The sequence below is a fragment of the Mandrillus leucophaeus genome, unplaced genomic scaffold (assembly GCF_000951045.1).
Source record: "Mandrillus leucophaeus isolate KB7577 unplaced genomic scaffold, Mleu.le_1.0 Scaffold40, whole genome shotgun sequence".
In the NCBI taxonomy this organism is placed as follows: Eukaryota; Metazoa; Chordata; class Mammalia; order Primates; family Cercopithecidae; genus Mandrillus; species Mandrillus leucophaeus.
The window spans coordinates 8,889,195-8,911,084 of NW_012104254.1; the positions used below are offsets into that span (position 1 = coordinate 8,889,195).

Sequence of the window (21,890 nt, forward strand, 5' to 3'; positions counted from 1 at the left end):
CAGCACCATAAATCACAGGATGACCCACATTTGTGATGTGCTTTCAAAGCGTTCCCAGCACTGCCAGGAAACTGTCCACAAATCGCACTCTCTATCTGGACAGAAAGACTCCCTGAGCACCCCCTGTCACACTCCTTTCTAGACAAAGGAAAGAGATGCCAACCAAACGGACAAAAATCCCTGTCCTAATGGAACTTACATTCTAGTGGTACCAGGAATTTTACCCAACCCAGGCTAGAAATTCCCTGGAAGAGGTGATGCTAGGACTGAGTTTTGAACTCAAACAGGTTGGGGAGGCAGAGGAAGGGCAAGATTGGAAGCTGTGGTGATGAGGGAGGGGTCGGGGTGGGGAGCAGAAGTAATTATAAAAAGCAGAATTAGCAAGGAGCTGTGAAGTAATGTGACCAGTACTGACTACATGTTTGGTATATAAATGAAACAGGGGACCAAGTTTCTGTTCTCATGGCACTTACGTTCTTGTCACTCAGACAAGATGGTCACATGAGACAGGACTGTGCAGCTGGCCAGACCAATGCGCTGAATTGCACAGCTCCAGCTGCAAACTGATGGAGATGAGGAGCCCATGTAATTAACATTTGCTAGTTCCATTATTCACAAGGGACTCTCTGTGTCATTGCCCTTTCCCTGAGACAAGAATCTGTCACCCACTCCAGGTTGGTGCTGGAAGAAATCCCCACCTAGTGACAGAACCTGCCAGCCTCCCAGGATTAGGTCTGCAAAAGCTCTGTGGTTCTCTGCTTGTGCCTCAGGCATGAAATCAGCACACTGAGACATGTCAGTTCTCTGGGGGTAAACCAGAAACATTTTCACTTTTCCCTCTAACTTCCCTCACCCATGTGGACTCAGCTTTCTGTGAAGATGGCAGCTCCTTAACTGCATCATAGTCCCATTTCACAGATTTTTCAGCTATTAAATAGTATGGTTTTGACAATTCATTGTTTGTTTGTTTGTTTGTTTGTTCGTTTAAGATGGAGTCTCCCTCTTGTAGCCCAGGCTGGAATGTAGTGGTGCGATCTTGGCTCACTGCCACCTCCACCTCCCGGGTCCTGGTTCAAACAATTCTCCTGCCCCAGCCTCCCGAGTAGCTGGGACTACAGGCATGCACCACCACGCCCAGCTAATTTTTGTATTTTTAGTAGAGACGGGGTTTCACCATGTTGGCCAGGGTGGTCTTGAACTCCTGACCTTGTGACCCACCCGCCTCGGCCTCCCAAAGTGCTGGGATTACAGGCGTGAGCCACCCCACCAGGCCTCATTCTTGTTTGTTTTTAACCTTTAATATTACATCAATTCACTGCTTTTCCCCCACTCTCCCTCTGCCCCCAGGCTGGATGTATAGCTTTCATGGCTTGGAGGGTTCTTCTCTCCCCTCATCTCTAGGCTGGCTCCCTGGGTGTGGCGGAGGGAGTGGAGATGAGAGGAGCAGAGCTCTCCTTCTCTGACTGGGGATGCCGCAGACCCACTCCGCTCCGGATGGCCACAATGGTCCTTGGGCTTTATAAGGAAAGGTGGTAGTCCCTACATGCCCCACAATTAAGGAGCTCACACTCAACAGCTGCCCAAGCTCTTAATGATCTGTTATCAACTGAGTTGTTTCTTCTCCAAAATTCTCATGTTGAAACCCTAATAACCCCCAGTATTTCAGAATGTGACTGTATTTGGAGATACGGTCTTTAAAGAGGTGACAGTAAATTAAAATGCAGCTGTAAGAGTGGCTCCTAATCCATTATGACTGGTGCCCTTATTAGCAAGCCACGGAGAGAGGCCTCAGAAGGAACCAAACCTGATGACGCCTTGATCTCCAACTTCTATCCTCCAGAACTGTGAGAAGTAAATGCCTATTGTTTAAACCACTCAATCTGTGTTAATTTGTTCTGGCAGCCCTAGATAAAATAAAGAGTTTCCCAGACCTCTTGATTTGTGAAAAGTGCATCCTGATCCTCGGAGGCTGGCAGGTTCTAGCACTAGCTGGGGATTTCCTCCAGCACCATGTCAAACTAATATATGATCCCTTGCCAGACTGGCTACGTCTTTTAACTGACCCTGAGCTCAACACTCACAGTACATTTATCTGATGTGTGCATCTTTTTGCCTTGCGCTATCTGGTTCCCAATGAGACAGAAGCCCTTGATTTCTTCTATGTCCTCAGACAATGGTGGGGCTGTGGGCTCACAAAGGATCCCTCCATTTTTCTGAAGAACTGAGACAGTTCCCCATCATGACATCTCTTGCTCTCTAGTTACCTTTTCCCCTACAAAGAGAAAGGTGATGTATTTTGCTAGCTAAGCAAGCATCCAGTTAGGGGATGAAATTGTAAGCATCTTTTTTTTTTTTTTTTTTTTTTTTAAAGTAATTGCCTCCAAATTTCACTAGTGATTCTTTTGAGAACTGTCTCCTTCCCCCAGTTTGGGGGAGGAAAAGCATACTCTCCCTTTGCCCCCAGGGACCCAGGGCCAGGGGATGGAGGTAACAACTCTTAGACCTTTCCTGAACTTAGAATATGAGGTGCAGGGACTTCTCTTCTCATCATGGGCCTTATTTCCAGGAAAACAGGTCTGGACCGAGCACCACACTCCACCCTGTTGTAAACACTGGCTGTTGTTAAGGGCTCCTGTATTTTTCAGTTAGGTGCTAGAGTTTTTATGAAGATCTAGGGATGCACTTTTCCCAAATAAAGAGCTCTAGAAACTCTTTTCCAGGGAAATCACACCACTCCAGATTCCAGCTTAAAATTCCACTTTTGCAAAGAGAAAATTTAGTAGTGATGATATTAATACAATAATGCCTCTACTAATAAAAAGATGCATTTTAATGGCATGCTTAGTTATTTTAAAAGACAAACCAACGATGCTTTATTGTCAGAAATAACACAGGAGGGCAAGGGAAGTGTGGGGTGTATGGGCCCTCCTCTGCCCTGCAAGCCAGACACACAGGCCCCCTCAGCCATGGAAACCAGAGCTCCCTAGCTCTTTCGGCCCAAATGAGAGCAATCTCAACTCACTAGGGACAATATGCTGACAATGACATGAAGGTCAAACTAGGACCTGACCTCACTGAAGCCTCCTGCACACCCACAGGACTGGGCGATTTAAACTCAGGAATCTGGTCCCAACCTCACCCAGGCCTAGGGCTTGGCAGCCCCACTCCCTCCTCCTTGGTGATGCCTCAGTACCTTAAGCTCTCCCAGTCCCCCATTCCCTCCCACTCAGAAAGAGCCTGTTATACATTGAATTGTGTCCCTAAAAAATTCATATGTTGGGGTCCTAATCCTCAAGTACCTCAGAATGTGACCTTATTTGGATATAGGGCCTTTGCAGATTTAATAAGTTTAGATGAGGTCATACTGGAGTAGGGTGGATCCCTAATCCATTATGACTGATGTCCTTATAAAACGGGGAAACTTAAACACAGATGTGGAGGGAGAACGTCTTGTGAAGGTGAAGGCAGACAGAGGGTTGGTGCAGAAACAAGGAACATCAAAGATTGCCAGAAAACCACTGGAAGCTGGGAGAGAGACCTGGAACAAACGCTCCCTCAGAGCCTTCAGAAAGAACCAACCCTGCCTTCACCTGAATCTGGAACTTGTAGCCTCCAGAATGAGGACAATACATTTCTGTTGTTTGTGGTGCTTTGAGGTGGTAGCCCTAGTATACTAATACAGAGCCTTAGATTGGCAGTCCAGACTTGGACTTCAACTTTAGTTTCTATCTTGCAGTAGTTAACTGAGTTATTTAACAAATATTTATTGAAACTTTCTATGCACTGGGTGCTGCTCTGGGTCACAGACATACAGTAGTAAACAGGACCAATAAGGGCTCTACCTTCAAGCTGTTTACCAGCTAGCATGGAGTAAAGGCAGGAATAGAGATAGACGTATGCTGGCTCTTGAAGGAGACAGTTAAACAGATGATGTGATAGAATGAGTGGGGAAGAGAGGGGCTACTTTCCATTGGGTAGACAGAGAAGACCTCTCTTTGGAGGTGACATCTGAGCTTAAATTCTGGCCCACAAGAAAGAGATGGACCCATAAACATCTGGGGAAAGCTTGTAATCCCAGCACTTTGGGAGGCCAAGGCAGGCAGATCACGAGGTCAGGAGATCAAGACCATCCTGGCTAACGCCGTGAAACCCCGTCTCTACTAAAAATACAAAAAAAAAAAATTAGCTAGGTGTGGTGGCACGCATCTGTAGACCCAGCTACTCGGGAGGCTGAGGCAGGAGAATGGTATGAACCCGGAAGGCGGAGGTCACAGTGAGCCGAGATCATGCCACCGCACTCTCCAGCCTGGGCAACAGAGTGAGACTCTGTCTCAAAAAAAAAAAAAAAAAAAAGATCTGGGGAAAGATTGTTCCAGGCAGAGTGAGCAGCGGGAACAGAGTCAGGAAAAGGCTTGGAATACTTAAGGAACAAAATGAAAACAGAGTAAATGAAAGACTTCAAAGAAGTGAGGACAGAGATACAGGCAGGGACAGATCTCACAGGAGTTTGTAGGTTAAAAAAAAAAAAAAAGGAGTTTGGATTTTATTCTAGGTGTAATGAGGATCCAGTGGAAACTTTAAACAGAGGAATAATATGATCTAGCTGCAACTTCCGCCTCCTGGGTTCAAGTGATTCTCCTATCTCAGCCTCCCAAGTAGCTGGGATTGCAGGCATGCACCACCATGCCTGGCTAAGTTTTTTGTATTTTTAGTAGAGACAGGGTTTCACCATGTTGGCCAGGCTGGTCTCGAACTCCTGACCTCAAGTGATCCACCTGCCTCAGCCTCCCAAAGTGCTGGGATTAAAGGTGTGAGCCACTACATCTGGCTTGTTTGTATCTTTTAAGATGGCTATTGGGCCAAATGAGGCAAGTGGAGAAGCAGAGTTCAGTTAGCAGGTTCAGGTGAGTGATGCTGTAGCTGCGTCACCATGAACTCTGCTTTCAGCTTCACAGGGTGTTCTCCTTGTGTGTGTCTCTGTGTTCAGATTTCCCCTTTTTATAAGAACATCATTCATCTTGGATTAGGGGCTCACCCTAAGGACATCATTTTAAGTTGACTATCTCTGTAAATACCCTAATTCCGAATAAGGTCACATTCTGAGGTACTAGGGCTTAGAATTTCAATGCATCTTTTTTTTTTTTTTTTTTTAGATGGAGTCTCACTCTATCACACAGGCTGGAGTGCAGTGGTGCAATCTTGGCTCCCTGCAAGCTCCGCCTCCCGGGTTCCGGCCATTCTCCTGCCTCAGCCTCCCAAGTAGCTGGGACTACAGGCACCTGCAACCACTCCCGGCTAATTTTTTTGTATTTTTAGTAGAGAGGGGGTTTCACTGTGTTAGCCAGGACGGTCTCAATCTCCTGACCTTGTAAGCCACCCGCCTCGGCCTCCCAAAGTGCTGGGATTACAGGCGTGAGTCACCACACCTGGCCAATGTATCTTTTTTTGGAGGGAACACAATTCAACCCATAAGAAATGACTGAAAAGATGAAAGAGACTATGTTGATAAGAACAATCACATTAAGAGGAATAAACAGATATGCAGAAGAAATAAGAAATACCTACAGGATCAAAATCTTTGTGGAGGTAAGAGAGGCAGGGATGCTGCGTACAAGTAGGGAGCATCTGACCTGTAAGAAGAGCAGGGATGATTCAGAAGCCCTTAGACCAGAAGGAAGATAGATACATTGATCATGTGGTATCTTTGTGAAAAAAAATACATACAGGGAAGATAGAGCAAACAGGAACAATGCAAGTGGATGTGTAGATTTGGCTCATCTATCTATTCACTTATTGAGCAAAAATATATTGAATGCCTACTATATGCCAGATGTATTTTAAGGCTTTGAGGACACAGTAATGGACAACTGAGATAAAAATTCCCTACCCTCTTGGGGCTTACATTATAGTGAAGGAAGACAGACAATAAACACGATACGTAAGTAAAATGTATATAATATGTAAGGTAATAACAAATGCTAAGAAGAAAAATAAAACAGGAATGCAGATATAAAATGTTGAATAGGTTGCAATTTTAGATAGGATAGCCAGAAAAGGTAGGTTTAGAAAAAAGATCTGAATAAAGAGAAGTTAGCCATGGGTATGTCTTAGGAAAAAAAAAAAATGTTCCAGATATAGGGAACAGTAAGTGCAAAGGCACCTACATAAAACCCACAGCTAACATCATACTTAATGGTTAAAGACAGAAGGTTTTCTCCTCAGGATCAGGAACAAAGCAATATGTCTCCTCTCAACACTTTTATCCAATATCATACTGGAAACCACCAGTATAATAAGGCAAGAAAAAGAAATAAAAAGCATTAAGATTGGAAAGGAAGAAACAAAAGAGTTCTCATTCACAGACAACATGATTGTCTATACAGAAAATCCCAAGGAATCTACAAAAACAAAAACAAAAAGACTTCTAGGACTAATTAGTTTAGCAAGGTTGTGAGTGACAAAGTCAGTACACAAAAATCATCTGTATTTCTACATATTAGCAATGAATAACTAAAATCAAAATAAAAAAACAATTTATACTAGTTCTATAAACTGAAATACTTTGTTTTGCATCTAACAAAACATGTACAGGATCTGTATGCTGAAAACAGCAAAATATTGATTAAATAAATCAAAGAAGATCCAAATAAATAGATATACCATGTTCATGGAATGGAATATTCAACACAGCAAGGTTGCCAATTCTTCCTAAATTTGTCTGTAGATTCAGTGCAATTCAATGCAAAATCCCAGCAGGACTTTTTATAGATACAGACAAGCTGCATTCAAAATTTATATGGAAAGACAAAAGAGCTAGAATAGCCAAAACCATTTTGAAAAAGAATAAAGTTGAAGGAATCATACTACCTGATTTTAAGACTTACTATAGTTGGGCCAGGTATGGTGGCTCAAGCCTGTAATCCTAGCACTTTGGGAGGCTGAGGTGGGCAGATCACCTGAGGTCGGGAGTTCAAGACCAGCCTGACCAACATGGAGAAATCCTGTCTCTACTAAAAATACAAAAAAGCCAGGTGTGGTGGCGCATGGCTGTAATTCCAGCTACTCGGGAGGCTGAGGCAGGAAAATTGCTTGAACCTGGGAGGCGGAGGTTGCGGTAAGCCGAGATTGTGCCACTGCACTCCAGCCTGGGCAACAAGAGTGAAACTCCATCTCAAAAAAAAGACTTACTATAGTTGGGTGTGGTGGCTCATGCCTGTAATCCCTACACTCTGGGAGGCCGAGGCGGTTGGATCACGAGGTTAGGAGTTTGAGACCAGCCTGGCCAACACAGTGAAATCCCATCTTTACTAAAAATACAAAAAATTAGTCAGGCATGGTGGCGGGGGCCTGTAATTTCAGCTACTCAAGAGGCTGAGGCAGGAGAATCGCTTGAACCTGGGAGATGGACGTTTCAGTGAGCTGAGATCACACCATTGCACTCCGGCCTGGGAGACAAGAGTGAAAATCCATCTCAAAAAAAAAAAAAAAAAGAAAAAAAAAAAGACTTACTATAAATCTGCAATAGTGTGGTATTGGTGAAGAGGCAGATAGTTTGATCAACGAAACAGACCAACATAAATAATAACCAATTGCTTTTTGACAACAGTGCAAAAGCAATTCAATGGAGAAAGGATAGTTATTTCAACAAATGGTTTTGGAACAACTAGACATAGTTATGAAGAAAAAAACCAAAACACCTTAACCTTACATTTTATACAAAAATTTACTCAAACTGGACCCTAAATCTAAATCTAGAATGTAAAAGTATTAATTGAGCATCTATTCATACACAGCTATACACACAATACCTTGGTGCACCCTGGCTTTCACTGGTCAGTCTTTAACACCCTTGTTCAAGTTTTCCTTTCTCGCCCTAAAACTCTCTTCAAGAGCCCAGCCCATCCACTCACAACAGTTCAGATCAGCATCATGAGCCATCCTCTGCTCAGCAGCCTGCCATCATTTCTTCCTCCACACAACCTCCCTCTGCCCAAAGAGTTCTTTCCTCCTTGTCCTATTCATTTAATCATCTAACTTCCACCTCCCTCTCCTTTCCAGGGCTGTAGGCCCTGGCTTAGAATGCCTCATTACTCCCAGACTGTCCAATTTTCTCTAGTCTCCTATTAAAAACAAACAAACAAACAAACAACAAACACCAGTCCAGTAAGCCTTTCTTAGTTAAAAGAAGTCTTTCTTCATGTTGACCCATGACATTTCCCTGACTTTTCCCTTCTATTTTTACTTGTATGGATATAGTTGTTATATTGCTTCACTTATGGATTTACATGCCTGTTCAGAATTTAGATTTTTTGTTCATCTTTTATACATTTTGGGATTTGGCACTATTGATCTCTGGCCATTCTAGCTGGGACTTTGTTGTGTTACTTCTAGAAATAATCTATGCACAGCACCATATCTAGATAGATTCCAAATACATAATTATCGATTGACTGAGATACACTCCCAAATTAAATAGAAAGAAGTGGGTCTCTTTGTAAGGAGGAATCACTCCCCAGGGCTCCCTGATGGAACTGGCTCATCAGAGCCTCCATTTCAGGAAAAGCCAGCACTATCCATGTCTGTGGCCTTGAAATTTCATCACTTAGATTCAGCTCATCTGCCAGACCCTTTTGCTAAACTGTCAGGACAGAGCAACAGCCATAAGTGGAAAATGGAAACTGAGAGATGGATACCAAAAGGTGCTCTCTTAAGAGCTTAATTCATTTTGGGCATTACAGAATCAGGACTCAGAAAATTGACAGCAAGGATTTCAGCAGTGAAGGTGCTATAGTGCTTTATAGATATGACAATGGGGGGGCTCATCTTGTCCCCCCCATCCAGAAAAAGAGGAGCAAATAGAAGTCAAGAAAGAGATACTTTATTGTTGATTTTCACTGCAAATCAAATTCCACGGAAGAGACCTGAGTTTTCAGACAGAAGAAGGCAATGAGCGTAAAACTCAGTTCTAGTTCTGAAGCAAAAACCAAACTTTGAGGTTCAGAGAATGTTCCCTCTGGTGCTATTCTTATTTTTCCTAGTTTCTCCCAAGTTCACATCTTCTTTAACACCCCAAACTACTATTTGGAAGTCAGAATTCATGATTCAAAGACAAAAATGAATTTTCAAGTTCTTTTTGAAATCCTCTTTCTTTCTTCCCCTGAGCCTTTTAAGCTTTTCTCTCAGTTTACTAGTAGCAAGTGGAACATTCCCCAAACAGGAAAATATGCCTTGAAACCCTGTTATAACATCCTTCCTTTTAATGTTTTTCTATTTAGATTATTCAGTGTGAAAAGTTCCAGCTGAAGGATTAGAAAGCAGTGTTGCTGCTACTTCAAATTTTCACACCTAAAATCTTCAGAGGATTTCCTATCAATAGGAAGTATTACAAAGAACATGTCATCATGTCTGAAGTGGCCCATCTGCAGGCAGAAGGCTGGTTGCAGAAGCATGAGAAGAGAACAGAGAGAATTCATATTGACTGTGGCTGCCTCCCTTTACCGGAAAGTCACTGAGAACCTTGCAGTGAGAATGTGCCTCTCAGGCACAGGCACCTCCACAACCAGATGCAACCGGGTGTCAGCAGAAGGGGGCTGCAGAAAACCTGGGAGAAGCCCTGTCTCCTGGTGACCTTGGGCCTCATTATTCTACTCCTCATGGTTTTTAATCTCTTCAGCACTCTGGAAAATGGGAGCTGGAAACAAGAAAATGCCAACTGGATTACTATCTATGATTTTATATTACGATTATGTGTAGAGGTTGATCCTCTCAACCTTGACAAGAAATTAAATCAAGCCCCAGTAGTGTCATGTGCCATGTACATTTTGGTCAACAATGGACTGCATACAAACTGGTGGTCCCATAACATTATTATACCATAGTTGTACTCTACTTTTTCTATATTTAGATATGTTTAGATACACAAATACTTGGCATTGTCTTCCAATTAACTACAACATTCAGTACAGTAACATACTGTACAGGTTTACAGCCCCAAAACAGTAGACTACAACATATAGCCTAGGTGTATCATAGGCTATATTATTTAGGTTTGTGTAAGAACTCTATGATTGTACAACGATGAAATCAACTAACAATGCATTTCTCAGAATGCAACCCCATCATTAAGCTATGCGTGACTACACTGTTTTTGATATATACTAATGAAGGACTGTTACCTGCCCAGCAGCCCAGAGAGGAGGCAACTTGAAGGAATAGGAAAGTGATCCTGGGGCTCTGTTGAAAGCAAAGGACAGTGGCAATCTAGCTACCAGAAAACCTCAACTTAACTGTCAGGAATCCTTTGATAAAGAAATTAAAGTTTTTCTTTGCATTTAAACAAGTTTAATTTTAATTTTTTTTTCAGAGATGGGGTGTTGCTGTGTTGCCCAGACTGGCCTTGCACTCCTGGGCTCAAGTGATCCTCCTGCCTCAGCCTCCTGAGTAGCTGGGACTCTAGCCATGTGCTACTACGTCAAGCTTTTTTTTTTTCTTTGCATTTTAAGGGGTCTTCTCTATCTTTTGGAGGAAAAAAAAAACAACATTACTGTGACACAGAATGCACACAAAGTATGAAAAACATAAATGTACAGCATAATAAATATCATGCAAGCATCCACACAATAAATATAATGTAACCACCACTAAGATCAGGAGCCAGACCACTGCCAATATCTCTTAGGAGTCTTCCCAACAAACGTACTTTCCTCTTTCAAAATTGAGGAGTCCAGCACTGGACCTCCTTTTACATTTTGGGCTAATTGCCTCCAAGGCTTGCCAACTTCAATCTTTTTTTTTTTTTTTTTTTTTTTTTTGAGAGGAGTCTTGTACCATTGCCCAGGCTGGAGTGCAATGGCATGATCTCAGCTCACCACAACCTCTGCCTCCCAGGTTCAAGCGATTGCCTCAGCCTCCCTAGTAGCTGGGATTACAGGTGCCCGCCACCACACCCAGCTAATTTTTTGTATTTTTAGTAGAGATGGGGTTTCACTATGTTGGCCAGGATGGTCTCGAACTCCTGACCTTGTGATCCACCTGCCTCAGCCTCCCAAAGTGCTGGGATTACAGGCGTGAGCCACCGTGTCTGGCCTCAACTTTGATCTTTTTCCTTCCTCCCTGTAGTTCATTCCTCAAAAGGAGTTTGTGAAGTAATTGCCCATAATATCTATGCTTACTGAACTAGTGTTGCATTTAATTTCAATAAAACAATTAAAGCAAGGAAAAATAAAAATGACAAGAAAATGGTTTCTTATGCATTGAAAATATTAGTATATTCTCTTCCAAAGTGCCAGGATGGTGTGGGATCTTGCTTCTAGTGGGAATGTCAAGATATGTAGGCACCTTCCCCTTCATGAGAGGGACATGCCTGAAACAAGCATTGGCAACGAACAGCATAACTTATTTCTGTCCTGTGAGGTTTCCCATCTTCAAAGGCTGTAACATAATAGCCCCCAAAAATATAGATTATGAGTGTTTTAAAAATTAGAAAAGTAATATTCTGACATTCAACACAGGATGCACAATCATGTTAGAATTGAGGTTTGAGGGCAACTATTGTCATAAAGAGATACATTAGCGCCCAATTCTGTACAGAAAACTCTATATAGAAAATGAAGGTAAAACAAAATTCTAGTTGGTGTATGGCAAAGCCATATTACCTTTACTGCTGTATTTCCCTCACTGCCTAAAAAGTACCTTATTACTAGAAGCTGTTCTATAAATGTTTGTTGATTGAATTCATTCCTACATAAATAATTCCGGGAAAAGACAACAGAATCATGCTTATAAGTGTTGATGTTTGTGGCTTCTTAGTTATACTCAAAATGTGGAGAACCCTAAGCTATACTCAAGCTTAGGATCTCAAAGGAAATTACTACGCATATATATACCTCAGGAATACGGGGAAGCCTATTGGGGCATCACGTTTGTTTCTAGTCTTATTCTTCACTTCCGTTTCTATCAAGTGGTGTGGAGTGTAGTTTCAAAACAAGATTCATTAACAGTTACAAGACAAGAGGAAAGCTCTTCGGGAGGGAGTGAAAAAGCAGCAGCAGCGGAGGTTATCTCTTTGTTCCTGTTCCTCCCACAATTGGGTGAATCAAGGGAGAAGAGACTGGCTGCAGGGCCTTACTTTCTGCATAGCGCCACCTAGTGGTCCAGGCTGTTAAATGGTTTTTATTTTGCCAAAGGTTGAAAAATCGGAAATTCCAAAGTTGTGAACAGATTTGACAAGCCGTTATTAATATTTGTGGGAGGATGTAAATGCCAGCTGAAGAGTTATTTGGATAGATTTTTCTCCCAGAGAGCATGTGCCCTATCAATAACGGTTGTCTCTTCACCTCTGTGCTGAAGTCTCCTGATGAGGAATCTACATCCCTGGGTCTCTAGTAAGGAAACACCAGCCAGCCCTTTCCACACCTGCCCCGAGCTCCCGGGAGTCCATACTGAATTAAATCCTGGCTGTCCCAAGGAAGGCATGGAATGGAAGCTGTAGGGCAGGCTTCCGATGGGCACTGCTACTAGTTCTGTTTACAGGAGCATGTCTGAAGAAACAGCCGGATTTCAACTTTCCTTCCAAGTTAAGATGAAGCAAAGGCTGTAGAGTGTGGCTTTTTTTTTTTTTTTTTTTTTTTTTTTTTTCTAGCCAGGCTTTTCATTCCTCTGCAAGTTGCTAAAAATCAGATCTGGCAACCAGTTAAGAGGGATGTGGGAAGAAAAGAAGAGGAAATAGTGAACAATGAACAGTGATAAAGAGGTTTCTCTTCCTTTTTTTCTTAAAAGCATGCCCACTGCTATTTCCAGACCTAGCCTAAAAACACAAAGCCTTTGAGAGTAGAGCTGTGAGAAGGCTGAGTTGGCCACCCAGCTAAAAGCAGCAGAATCCCAGGTACATTCTAAAAGGTTGACTCAATTAGAATCCATTTGGAAAAACAGTTAAGACCTGGAAGTTCTGTTCTTTGGCCCTAGTTTCCTGCTTTTTTGGCATGAGGACTACAGCAACTAAAGAGAAGGTAACTGTAAGTAGGCGAAGGCCACATACGTAGGCCAGTGATGGACCTGTTTCAAGTTGGTTAGGAGAGAGGTGGGGTGGGGTCATAACTGGGTAGAAATTGGACCAAGGTGATCTTTGAGGATCCCCTGACCTCTGATTCAGCATACTCCTTTCACTTGGAATCACACACAAATAGAAATAATCTTCCTGATAAGTCTTGGTAAACTGAGACTATCCTAGCATGAATTAATGATATCATATGGCTTTATAAAGGGAAGAATGAAAAGAAGGACGAGAAAGTCTAAGAGTTCATGTTATGGATAGTGTATGTATGTTTATGTGTGCGTGCACACATGTCTGTGTACACACTGATGCTGCATAATTAAATTACAAAAGAAACAATCACTTTCCTTTTCTTGAATTTAGACCCTTACTTCTGCTTAAAGAAATTCAACGTTAGTGGTGCAGCCCTAGCAGTATTCAGACACTAACTGAAAAATTCCACCTGGTCTTGCAAAAGCTTCGGGAGAAGGGCTATCAGAGGGTTCTCAGGTACCTGTTTTGGTCAGAGGGATTGAGAAGAGCTGCTGAAGAAGCTTGTTTTCTGACGTCCTCAGGACCACAACCACATCAGCAGGGAGAGTGTCTCTATTCTTCTCAAGAACCCCAGAAGCATCATATAATACCTGTAACATGAATAGCAAACGACAAATTAGCCAAGTCAGCTGTCTATCATTGGTGACTCTGGCAAATTGTTTAGCCAGTCATTAATTGACCTCTATATAGAACTAATCTTGACATAGCCACGCTTTTATATGCACAGCACCAGATAAAGGGAAAAATTAGGATTTTTGACAGACCAGTTTATCTTAACTTATTGTCTAGTTTTTTTTCTTTTTTTTTTTTTTTTTTTTTTAGATGGAGTCTTGCTCTGTCGCCCAGGCTGGAGTGCAGTGGCATGATCTCGGCTTACTTCAACCTCTGCCTCCCGGGTTCAAGTGATTCTCCTGCCTCAGCCTCCTGAGTAGCTGGGACCACAGGTATGTGCCACCACGCCCAGCTAATTTTTTGTATTTTTAGCAGAGATGGGGTTTCACTGTGTTAGCCAGAATGGTCTTGACCTCCTGACCTCATGATCCACCTGCCTCGGCCTCCTAAAGTGCTGGGATTACAGGCGTGAGCCACCGCACTGGCCTGTCTAGTTGCTTTTTGAAGATAAATCACATCAGAATAATTATTAAAATATATTAGATGCCATGTGCAAAGCATCCATCTTATGAGCTAAACACTGTTATTATCTCCATTTTACTGGTAGACAGGCAGAGACTTAGGAAGAGGTTGAGGAATGTGCTCCTGGTCACACATTTCACAGGTAGTAGGTAGGTATCAAAACTCAGGCAGTTTGCCTCTATGCTCACAACTACTTTAAGCACTCTCACTGCCTCCGTAGGTCCTCATGCGATCTGAGTGATCACTCAAGGATGCTGAGTAGTTCTTGGTTCTCGGAACAGAGGGGATCCAGTTCATATAAATTGTAAGGACCACCCTCAGAGAATTCCTTCTCTACAAATAAGCTTTGAATGGCAAATGGATGCAGCAAAGGACACAGAGACCAGGGGGAAAAAAAAAAAAAAGTTTTTCCCCTAAAATCAGGAAAGGAAAAGAATGAGTCAAGAAGAGGGGTGGGTAGGACATAGGTATAAAAGGACAGAGAGAGGTGAGAAGAGAAGGACAGGAATGGGAGGCAAAAAAGAGGAATGAGGAGGGGAATCAGGGTAGATGCCAGTATTTCAGACTCTGAGGAGGACATTAATATGCTGAGGTAGGTCAAAAACGGAATTGCAATTTCTAACAAAGATCCAAAATAGACACCATAAAGTACTATTTGGAGAGAAAAACAATCCCCTTCCCTTGTACTAGAATTTCCCAACATCCAGTCAGGAAAATCAGTTACAACGGCATGATGTGAATATGAAAGACAATTTCAATACATCTTAAATCAATAAAATAATCAAAAATGCCTTTTACTAAACTCCTACCGATTTTCTGGACCTACAGCTCATCAGACCCCAGAGGAATGAATCAGCCATAATTCAAATGGCTCCTTTGGGAGTAACATAAGCAAGGAGCTTGTGGTTATAAGATAGGGAATTTCCTGAATCAGTCACTAATCTGCTTCAGGAACTTGAAATTCAGACTGAGGCATAATGTATGAAAAGTGGAAATTTCAGTTAAGTTGTAAAAGCTTAACATCTGGATAATAACGTGGATTTTTTTCTTTTCATCTGGACATTTTGGGGCCCTTAGACATATGATTAAAGTACTAAAAATTGAGTCCCACTGTGATATTAACCTTCCTCCATTACCTACATGTCTCCAAATGACTTTAGAATGTGAACATTTACCACTAAACACCGCAAAAAGCTGTAATATGTTTTCTCTCTGGAGAGCTGTCCGTTCTAGGCCAAACCTCAGGTGAGAAGCAGATGGCAACTCTGTGGGCCACCCCAGTAAGAAATTGCTTCTATGCCAGGGGCAACTTTCTGTGAGTGGCACCACTGAGAAACTTTAAGAACTATGATTAGGTATTCAGGAAGAATTAAAAGGGGAAAGAAATCTGTAAGCAATTTCATGAGCAGCACAGACAGGGTAATACAGACACTTACCCTTTGTCAAATTCAGGTCTAATAACTGTCACACTGCTCTCACCTTTCCAGCATAATGCTGAATGCCAAAGCACAGCTCCACTCCTTTGGGCCTCCAGAAGTATTTGCACCGTAGATTATCTTCAAATTTATCTGTGTGGATTTTTATGTTGGAGAGTTACAATGTGAATTATTCTCTCTTTCAAACAAAAACTTGTTCCTTGAGCCATGAGTGACTCAGAATAAGGGCTTTCAGAATAAGGCCTTGATATTAACAAGGGTGGAGAAAGATCACCGATACGATGGGCATTTGTCACATCCTTGCTTAGCTGTGTAGCGTTGTCTTTAGTGTCAGCCTGTGCTCTAAGGTCGTATGTTCTCCTGCTGTTTCTAAGAACTCCTAGCATGGACATTGATGACACCAGAGGCCCTGCCAGTTAGTTTTAGAACCATAAAGGTATCCCATGGAAGGCAGATGACCCTGGTTTAAACTCATCTGGGCAACTTATGACAATGTTATATATAAAAGAAAGCCACTGAGGGTTACAATTTCAGCTGATAAAAGTGAATCTCTGCCACAAATCAATTTTCCCTCTGGAGAAAAGGCTTGAAACTTTTTATTCCTCCTTTAACACACAATCTTTGCTATTGTGGTTGAAAGCCTACGAGGTGTGAGAAACTGTTAAGCGCTAAAAGCACGTAAAGACTGAGGCTTCATTGCCCGAAGCACCTCACAATCTAAGTGAGGAACAAAGGTTGTGAAAAACACTGAAGATTCAAGAGGAATAGGGTACAGAATAGAGGGCCTTTGACGTCAGAAGGAGATGCCCTGTATTCATCCCGAAGATAACAGCAACCTAATGAGAAGGTGGCTTTAGAAAGACTAAACTAGCTGCGATATCCAGGGTAGATGGGGAAGGTAGGAGCCTGGAAGCCAAGGAGACTGGAAAGGGCTTCTACATGAAATCAAATTAGACGTGGATGGAAGTCCAGGGGAAGACATGAGAGGGGGGCACACAAAGGATGGGAAGCAAACATTGGCTATAGGAAAGAAGAGAGAGGAAGGCGTAAAAATGCAATCAACATGGGGTAATGCTAATCATGTTGGCAGGAATAGGAAAGTGGGAAGGGTTAGGAATAATGATGGGTTTGCTTTAAGATTCAAATTCTACGACTACATTTCAATTCAATTAAAAAGAAGGCCTATATTCTTACAACCCACCACATAGACAAAATATGTAAGGTAAATTCATTAAAGTACACTCAATTGATGACACGAACCAAGTTTTGTTCTAAATGTATATGCCTTTTTCTCAGAAGGTACCTACCAACCAGGGTCTGGTCAGTTGCTTGGGGAAACCGACTTTCCTCATCCAAAAGTGCAAGTAGTCCCAGGGGTTTCTGGAGAAACATGTCCAAGAGCGGGCGGTTGTCCTCATATTCCACAGGTATAGCATCAATGCCTTCATTCTGATATTCCATCTGGAGGGAAATGGATTGTGATTCTCTCCAGCCCAAAACCAGCCTTGGTACCACCAGGATACTTGGACGTGGACTTTCTGGGTCTAGCAACACTGAATGCATGTGGAAAGCAGGATATGTTTTCCGTGTATAGTAAAGGAATCTTCTGCATATAACACCATTAAAGCTGTGCATTTAAATCTGACTTACAAGTGGCCTCTGGCAGGCAGCTAAACCCAGTAAAAGCTCTTTCTCAAACGTGGACTTGGTAACTTATCATTTAGAAACTAATGTACAAGGAAGTAAAGCTGAAAAAAAAATTTTTTTAGTGAGAAATGTGGTTTAAACCAAGAAAACAGAATTCTCTTCTGCAAGGAATTCTACAAAGGAATCATCTAGGCTTGGAAAACTAGAAAAACTCCAGATTGCCAGGGAAATAAGTGGAAGGAACCTGGACCGAAACAAGAGTGGATGGGAGAGGAGTGCTATACAGATTTATCCAGCTTCAGAGATAAAAGCAATGCTGGTATTTTCACGAAATGTCTTTGTGTGTATCTAATCACAGTTTAGTTTGTGTGTCCTCATGCCTGCATTAAAACAATTATCCCTGCATCCAAGAGGCTTAGCCAGAATGTTTCATTATTGCAACTACTTCACACAGAAGAGAGTCTTAGGGTTTAAGTAAAGGTTGGGGCTGAGCAGACTGCTATGTAGGCTGCTGCCCCAGGAAAAGAGCCCCATCCCTTGGGTCCACTAGTTTCTCACTCTGTCTTCACAATTTATTATTAAACTCACAGAGGGACAATTTCCATTTCTAGAAAACCAAGAACACATCCTACTCTTCTCCGGAGATACCTCTCCAGTTACTGAGGGATCTGGTACATAGCAGATAGGGGACAGCGAGGGCTAGTATAGCAGTTAAGAACCTATGTCCCGAATTCCAGGTCATCTGTGTCATTTTGAACACAACTATAAATATTTTTAGTTAAATAAAGTAGAAGAGATACAGCATTTTGAGCAATATGCACAAAAGAGTTTTGACGCAAGATTTAAATGAGTTACTTATCACCAGCTCCACTCAAGTGAGGAAATGTACCTTTCCACAGAAATCAAGACCTTTTTCAGATAAATTTAGAGTATTTAGCCAGGACTGCCTTACCCTATTTTCTCTCTAGGGTCTTTTGCCTGTTAGTCTACAGGGTTTCTGCTACAAATTGTGGGCAGCTTGGAGACACCTTTTCCCCATCAAGTTTAGTTACCTCAGAGTTCACTATTACCTGCTCAAGAGCAAAAACGTGCTGATTGAAATAGTACTGGATTTGCTCATTGGCGATGTTTATGCAGAGCTGCTCAAATGAATTTCTCTGAAAATTCTCGAATCCAAAGATATCCAAGATCCCCACATTCATCCCATCTTCTGCACTACTGCGTGAGAGAGAACAAAAAAACTATTTAGAGGAGGAAACACTCACCTCAAGATGATGAGAATGTATGTGCCCAAGTGTTTATCAACTCAAGTACCCAATTCAGCCACTCATGGAAAGCAGCATCCTGCCACCCCTAAGAAAAGAAGCAGTTTGTGTCTTAAACTATTTGTTCTTTCGGACTTTCAACAGCATTTCCAACTTCTTTTTTTTTAAGCAGTAGAATCCTTTAGAATCTTACTCAGGAACTCCATATATAAAATAGATGTTTAAAAGTCCTTTTGTTTGAAGGGGTTGAAGCTGTTGCTTATTTATTCTCCCACCTATCTACCCACAAAGGTAACTGGAAGAGTACTCTTCAGAATTGGATGTGGTGAACTTCTCCACAATATGGGAAACCACTATGCTTAAGGAAAGAGCAAGGAAAAGTAGTCGAAGAAGTAGGAATAATAATGTAAGATAGTGTGCTTTAAAATTTTTCATAAAATGTCTCTTTGATTCTAAAAACAACACTATGAAGAGGATATTATATTCCTCATTTTACAGGTGAGAAAACTGACTTAGAACATGAAGCTGATTAAAACCATTATTGGAACGCCAAGCATATGGGAGTTACTCACATCCTACTGCTCAAGGTCATCGCCAAGGTCTGATTGAAAAAATTCAAAAAATTGCCACCTCAGGCATAAATGGGTTAAGTTGTAGAGTTTGGGTGCGAACCCAGTTTGTCCAGCTCCCAGCCAAGACTGTTCTCTCAAATACTACACTATAGTGGCTCCTTCAGTCATTTGCCTCTCGGGTACAAACGCTTCAACTCTCCTGGATCTCATTGTGTCTTCTAAAAGAGAAGGCCTAAATTAGCTGGGCGTGGTGGCACGCGCCTGTAATCCCAGCTACCCAAGAGGCGGAGGCAGTTGAATTGTTTGAACCCGGGAGGTGGAGGTTGCAGCGAGCGGGAGATCTTGCCACCGCACTCCGGCCTGGGCGACAGAGTGATACTCTGACTCCACAAAAAAAAGAAAGAAAATCCCAGAGAGGACCAAATGCTTCCTTTTGCAAACGCTAAGGGACGGCGGGGTCAATGGCAGCTCTCCTGAGCCCTCTGCTCTCCGAGGAACTTGCCATATGTTTTTGTCTGGCTGCAGGAGTGTATTAATGCGATTCACAATCCAGCTGAAGAGCCTCCCATACAGGGCTTTGGACATGGCGTCTCGAACGTCCGCAGCCCTGTCTACGGTATTGGCACGGATGATGGTCTCGCCCCGGGTGACTACACAGTGGGAGGTGAGGGCCTCCTGGAGCTCTTCGGGGCTGATGCACAGAACAGAGGCAGCTGAAACAAAGAATAAGGATAACACAGAATGTAGCCAGACCTTCGTTCATTCAGTCTGTCAGCATTTATTAACATCCACTATGTGCCAGACTCCATTTTGGTACTTTTCACTCAAAGATAAACAGGCTAGGTCCCTAACCCCAAGAAGCTTCCAGACTGACACAGTATCTCCCAAACTGTTCTGAAAGCTCTTACTTCATAGATGCTTGACGAAAAAAAAAGGAAGAGGAGGTGGTCTTTTGCCAAATAAATTGGGGAAATAGCTGCAGACTGTATTTTACCCTTAGACAGTCACAAAATATACTCTTATAGTAAAGGCCCTAAAATGTCCTACAGTTTAACACAAAAAAGGTTTTTACTTTATTTAAATCAGTTTGTTTGTTTTTCATAATTGAGGATTCTCACTCTTTGTGCCACCATAATTACCTGTGGAACTTTAAAAATAAACAGGTGCCTGCTTTCTTCTCCTGTATATGCTGATATAGTGGATTCAGAATGGGCCCAACCTCCTGTATTTTTTTCAGTTTGTAGATGATTTTTTCAAAAACAACTAAGGTTAAAAACCAATACCCAAAATTACCTGCCATAGAATTATTTTCTATAGAACTCTTGCAGCTTATGGAAGGAACACTGGTGTTCCACAGGACATCCTTGGGGAAATACTAGTTCATGAAAACATCCAGAGCTGTTAGAAGGACCAGCAGGCTGGGCGAATCCCAACACTTTGGGAGGCCGATGGTGGGGGGGGTGGATCATGAGGTCAGGAGTTCAAGAGCAGCCTGGTCAACATGGTGAAACCCCGTCTCTACTAAAAATACAAAAATTAGCCAGGCGTGGTGGCAGGTGCCTGTAATCCCAGCTGCTCTGGAGGCTGAGGCAAAGAAATGCTTGAACCCAGGAGGCAGAGGTTGCAGTGAGCGGAGATCGTGCCACTGCACTCTAGCCTGGGTGACAGAGCAAGACTCCGTCTCAAAAAAAAAAAAAAAAAAAGACTAGCAAATGCTGCATTATATTTTACAGAGCCTAAAGAAGCATGTGCTTTGGCAACAACACAGCCCACAAATATCAAATAATTACCATTTTGCAAAGCTTCAGCATCAGGCACCTCACTTTTATCAGTCTGATGTTGAGAGGAAATAGCTGCAAACTCAATGTTCCCAATATTCAAAATCCCAGCCAAAATTCTGTACACTGAGTGCACCTCCTGAAAAGGACATCAAGAACCATATATGAAGGTCATTGCCAATCAAACTAATGAACCACTAGACCTGTAGTGGAAACTACCAGTTGTTTACCAAAGTCCATTCTCCCTCTTTTCCTAGACACACAGCCAAATTTCCCAAACTCCTTTGCAGTTAGAGGTCATCATATAACCACATTTTAACAATGAAGCAAGCAGAATGATGTGGGTCACTTCTGGGCCCAGGCCTTATGGGCATGAGCATACCTCCTCTATACTTTCCTTCTCCTTATTGCTGGCTGGAACTCCCAGCAACCCAGCCTTAACCATGCCACTGATGAGGATGCCTTAGACCAACAATTGCATAAAGGGAGTTGTTCTGCAACCTGACCCTCTTATCTGGAAACAGTTATAAGAGATAACTAATCTTCTTTGTTCTTTAAGCCACTTTTAGCCTTTTACCCTAAGTAATACCAGCTCCCAAATTCAGGTATGATCTTTTGTTCAAAGCAAGAGCGGAGCTGTTTCCTTAACCTCTTTGGAATATCGCTTTATGAAGCAGTTGGGAAGACATTCATTCATGGCTCCTAGAATATTTTAAAGTTAAATGATGGGCTATATAGTTATGAAGTCAGGAAATATTTTGAGAGTCACTAGAAATTATCTGTGATAATTGCATATGAAATTATATTTTTATATAACAAGAAATATATATAATTAACCTTTTTTTGAGATAGAGTCTTGCTCTGTCACCCAGGCTGGAGTGCAGTGGCGCAATCTCGGCTCACTGCAACTCCTGCCTCCCAGGTTCAAGCGACTCTCCTGCCTCAGCCTCCCGGGTAGCTGGGATTATAGACAC

General features: G+C 42.3%; 1 protein-coding gene across 5 annotated transcripts in view; it reads right to left on the bottom strand.

Moving 5' to 3' along the window:
- The window catches only part of MYO3B (myosin IIIB), a 545,921-nt gene that overhangs the window by 272,125 nt on the left and 251,906 nt on the right, over positions 1 to 21,890 (bottom strand). For all 5 annotated transcript variants that reach the window (XR_001007340.1, XR_001007338.1, XR_001007339.1 and 2 more), the window contains exons 17-22: positions 20,929 to 21,055; positions 19,641 to 19,851; positions 18,372 to 18,519; positions 16,962 to 17,115; positions 15,698 to 15,786; positions 13,545 to 13,674 (exon numbers count right to left, since the gene is read on the bottom strand). Coding sequence is in view for 2 of the 5 variants with exons in the window: in XM_011991954.1 (XP_011847344.1) it covers positions 13,545 to 13,674; positions 15,698 to 15,786; positions 16,962 to 17,115; positions 18,372 to 18,519; positions 19,641 to 19,851; positions 20,929 to 21,055 (859 nt within the window). In the remaining 3 variants the exon portion in view is untranslated. The remainder of the gene's footprint in view (positions 1 to 13,544; positions 13,675 to 15,697; positions 15,787 to 16,961; positions 17,116 to 18,371; positions 18,520 to 19,640; positions 19,852 to 20,928; positions 21,056 to 21,890) is intronic.